The 4,931-nt window shown below is 35.3% G+C and overlaps 1 protein-coding gene across 1 annotated transcript in view; it reads left to right on the top strand.

Annotated features, from left to right (window-relative positions):
* The window catches only part of LOC101506983 (DNA damage-binding protein 1), a 16,234-nt gene that overhangs the window by 163 nt on the left and 11,140 nt on the right, over window positions 1-4,931 (top strand). Inside the window, exons 2-8 of the mRNA XM_073369777.1 lie at window positions 5-232; window positions 322-370; window positions 565-624; window positions 740-831; window positions 1,920-1,971; window positions 2,118-2,180; window positions 2,292-2,341. Of these exons, the coding sequence (XP_073225878.1) occupies window positions 129-232; window positions 322-370; window positions 565-624; window positions 740-831; window positions 1,920-1,971; window positions 2,118-2,180; window positions 2,292-2,341 (470 nt within the window). The 5' untranslated portion in view covers window positions 5-128. The remainder of the gene's footprint in view (window positions 1-4; window positions 233-321; window positions 371-564; window positions 625-739; window positions 832-1,919; window positions 1,972-2,117; window positions 2,181-2,291; window positions 2,342-4,931) is intronic.

Raw genomic sequence — 4,931 nt, 5'->3', positions numbered from 1 at the left:
GGTTCAGCACTCTGTAGACTCAAACCCTTCCTTTTTCATTTTTTCACTGTAACAAACAACAACAGCGAATAGTTCAGAGAAAGTTCGAGAGAAAGAGCGAATAAGTGATTATTGAAGAGAAGAAAACGATGAGTATATGGAACTACGTGGTTACGGCTCACAAACCTACCAACGTCACTCACTCCTGCGTCGGCAATTTCACTGGTCCTCAAGACCTCAATCTCATCGTCGCGTATATACTCTTTCCTTCTTCTCTTAGGGTTCTGCTTCTCTTTCACTATTTATTTTCAATTTCTTGATTCATTTTTCAATTTCATTCAGTAAATGTACACGAATCGAGATTCACATGCTTTCTGCTAATGGTTTGCAGGTATACAATCTATTTCTCTTTCTACTTTCGCATTTTCATACTCGATTTACTGTTTTACTCACTGGATTCTGTAACACTACTTGTTTTTGAGCTCAATCATTTTCGTATAATATATTGTTGTTCTTGTTACTTTCATGTTTTATTTTGGAGGTTATGTAATAGAGTCGGATTAATGTGAATTTCTTCTGTTGCAGTCTGTGTTGGATGTTCCATTATATGGAAGAATCGCTACTCTCGAGCTTTTTCGCCCTCATGTGAGAATGATAAAAACATATTTGTTTCTTCAATGCTATATAATATTTTAGTTTTATTTTCTATAAAAAGTCTTCATGGTTTCTTCTTATGTCTCATTGTTTGTGTCTCAAACAGGGTGAAGCACAGGATTTATTGTTCATTGCTACTGAAAGATATAAATTCTGCGTTCTTCAATGGAATTCCGAAACTTCCGAGCTTGTTACACGGTATGCACAAGAAAACATAAATTCATTCCTTTTGAATACACTTATTATTAGGATTTATTTCGTACAGATTGGGATTATAATTTATTTTCAAAAGATGTTCTGCAATTGTTGATGTAGTGTAGGACTGTATCAGCGGTCAACTATGGTTAATATCATATGGCTGTACCAACATCCGTAGTGTGAATTAAGTGATGCACTAATTCATTTGGTTAATTAGTTTAGGACAGGCAAGTTCGTATGCAGTGTGTGAGGAATAATTTCATAACTTTGAAGCAGTATCTTTATTCATAGAAGGAATTAATTATTTCCAAATTAACTAGTTGAATAGTTATCAGAGCACAGCTTCTAGGTGTCACAACTCACCATTGGCGAAAGGCTTGAGGAGAAAGTAACGTTCCCAATGGGTGTTCCGGTTGGGCTTGCACTTGCGGTGTATCAGTTACTTTAACCCACATATTCCTTCTGTAGGACCAGAATATGCAGGTTGATGGATTTTGTATCCCCTCTTCCTTTCGTGGATTGACTGAGGTGGAGTTGCTCATACACATTACCTAGGCTTCTTCCTCCAAATCATTGGGTTCAGGCTACAATTAGGCATTTTCATGTCAACACTAGGTTCTTTCTGATTTTAAACATTCTGGCAAGTCGGACCAAACTTTGTTAACGGGTGATTGACGAATACAATAAAAGCTAGAAGGAACAAGAATGAATCTTTTATTGAGGCTTAAAACTGAACAGAAAAAAGGCCTCTCAGAGGTTGTTCCCTTCATTGAGGATTTCTTGTTTTACAGAAAAGCTATCGAGTGACATAATGAATTTCTCGATTGTTTCCCCATCTATTTATCTAATTGATTTCTTCTAACTAACTAATCAAACTATCTTACTTATAGTCTTATAGACTCACTTCTGGCTTTATTCTTTCTTAACAATTATTCTGAACATTGTATTTGTAAATAAAAATCCCTACTTAGTTGTTTCTGATCTTACTATCTAACTATAGACTAACGTCCTTATAGATTAACCGCTGTGCTTAATCTAATATCTTCCTATCTCATTTATTTGTTGGGTTCTCTTTCGTTGTTATCCAGAGCAATGGGGGATGTTTCTGATCGTATAGGACGACCGACGGATAATGGTCAGGTATTTAAACATTTTCATTTATAATAATTCGTGAGTGACGATTTGTTCACCAATTATATTTTTTAAGAATATCAATGCTTTATAGTTTAGGATCGTATGGAAATTGTGTAGTTCATTTCGGCATTTATCCCTTTTTCATTCTGCAGATTGGTATTATAGATCCTGATTGTAGGTTGATTGGACTCCACTTGTATGACGGTTTGTTTAAAGTATGTAACTTTTCTCTTATTCTTTATCCTCTAAACATATATTGATAATTTACTGTTCATTGATATGTCATTTTTGTAACTTAAATTAGTAACTGTTCGTTAATCTTGCAGGTTATACCCTTTGACAATAAAGGACAGCTCAAGGAAGCATTTAATATTAGGTAATCATATTATATGATTCTTTTGATTGTCTACACTTGGTATTTCATTTTCGTTTTGTTTTTCACTAAGTAGGCATAAATGATATAACTAAGTTGATTATCCTGATCAATGTCTACATATAATGCTTCTCTTACATCACTGGTTGGGATAAATAATGGACTTAGATATAGTTTTATTTGAAACAACAAAAGAAAGTATGAATAGATTTGGATCAGTAGTAGAGGTTATGGTTTTTTAAAAGCCAAACTTTCTATCGGTTAGGTGGTTGAGATACCTTTTTCCATGCCTATAATTATCTGTTTCAGAAATCATTTATCAATGTAGTAGAGACGTTTTTCTTGATAATAATGCTGTGTGTATCTGGAAGAAGAAAAAACAAAACACTCTGTATGTAGCATAACTCGGTCAATTGATCAATAAATAGTAAGTTGGCCTGTTGCTCACGTTGCTATATAAGTTAATACTCAATAGGAACTATGACTGATTTCATTCCACTTGCAATTAAATACAAATTTTTATCTAAGTGGATATAAATTAGAATTTTAGAGGATTTAGCTCTTCAACAGAGACATGTGCGATTGGCTGCATATATACACTTTAATAATAGTAAGTTGTTGACATTAAGAAAAGACTGTAGCCGAAGGTTGAGTTTCTGTAGCTAATTAAAGGGAAGATTCATGTTTTTTAGGTTGGAGTTGGTCAGTGCATTGCAATAATTGAAGCCTGATATTGTAATGTGAAAGCAAGGATATAAATATTGTTGAGCTGGTTTTCAGTTGAAACATTTAATAAAAAACTGTAGCATTATAGTCGAATGGAGTCATGGTTTTAAACCAATTGATATACAGTTCAGTTTCTTTATGTCTTTTAATTAGGTCCCGCTGTTATTGTGGGTGATGCAACGCTAGGATTTAAGATATTATGAAGAGGTGACATCATGTATAAATAGGAGAAATAAAGGATAAATTCTTTAAGTTTATGCATTGATTGCTTGTAGGTGAATGGTAGATCCTTTATGAAGGGAAAATCCTAGGGGAAATTCTATTCCTCATTTCTATTGAGTTTTCAATAATACATTTCTATTCTTTTTGTTAAAATTCAGTGTATGTTTTTCCATTATTCCTTGGTTGTGCAACATCCTAGGCTAATTGTTAGTAGTCCTAGTCAGTTCATCTTCCTAGACATTGAATGTAATTATTGCAGTATCATTATAAATAGAAGGGTGTGTGATCTCATTAGAGACACAAAATACACATAAATTACTCATATTTTACATGGTATCAGAGCCAGTTTTGATTTTGTGACCTTTCTCTGTGCTTCACTACCGGTGCTGGCGGTGGTAAATGCTGTTGGTAGCACCACCTTTTTCAGTCTTTCAATTTTTTGACTTCATACAATCATTTGTCGCCGTCAACTCCGACTTCCTTTTTAGCAATCAGCCACGACGCTACAACTGCCTCATAAGCACTTGTGTTTTTCCAAAGACTTTTTTTTCCTTTCAACCACAGCTATGCTTTACACCAGCTGCCACTGTTCTGTCCTTTTTTTACTCCGTTACAGCTGTGCCAACACTAGTTGCCCCTTTTTTAGTGCGCATCCAAAACCAACAAACACTTCCACACTATCCTCCGACGAGCACGACAGTGCTTTTCCTGTCGCCAACCGACATGCACACGCTGTCACACGCGTCTGTCTTCTCTATGCATGGGTTCCACGCGCCTCCACCAAATCCGCGCATACATCTGTCTTCGGCCACCATGAAATATCGCCGGTTGCCACAAACTCCTCTTTGCCCCCTTCCGCGGGTCATTTCATCATTTGGTGATTTTTCAGCAACGTTTCATCTTTCAACTCCCCCTTCTGCACTAAATCTGCTGCTGTGAAAACTTGGTTTCAAAGACAGGTTGCCATTTGCTCAAACAATCCTTTTATTCCCACCGACGATCAATCTGATGGTGACTCTATTCCCACATATGAATCATATTAGTGGCGCATTTTGTTCCCACCGATGATCAATCCGGTGGTAACTCTTTACCCACACATGAATCATTAATGGTGCCTTCTCTTCTCAAACAAGTCCAACATTTGTCAAACTTAGTTTCAATTTTGTTTTTATTTTGTTTTTTTTATCATGAAAGCGCATTAATAGATTTGGATGTGCAGTAAGAGTCAACATCCAAAATAGCCGGACATTACCACTTTAACAATGTTATTTTAATAGATGATCAACAAAAAAGAAAACAATCAAACTTCACATTCATCATTCTGACAAAATACATCCAAAAGCTACCAAAATATGATAATCCCGCATTGAAAATTAAGACCAACGCCTGTGAAATTTATGGAAGAATTAGGAAGCCCCATCCTCTCTAAACACCTTACAACAACTATTTTTCTTAGGCCTCTGCAAACCCTAGCTCAGAGAGATTAAGATGAGCCTCAGCGTAATCAGCAAATTACTCATACAAGATGCACAGAAATTACTCATATTTTATACTTTTCATAACAGGAACAACAACAACTCTTCAACGTTAATTACTTTTTAAACTAAAGAATTTTACATAGATTTTCATTCTTGTAATATTCTTT

This window comes from Cicer arietinum, chromosome 6, assembly GCF_000331145.2.
Source record: "Cicer arietinum cultivar CDC Frontier isolate Library 1 chromosome 6, Cicar.CDCFrontier_v2.0, whole genome shotgun sequence".
NCBI classification, from domain to species: domain Eukaryota; kingdom Viridiplantae; phylum Streptophyta; class Magnoliopsida; order Fabales; family Fabaceae; genus Cicer; species Cicer arietinum.
Note: the sequence above shows the minus strand (reverse complement) of the source record. Positions and strands in the feature narration are given on the sequence as shown.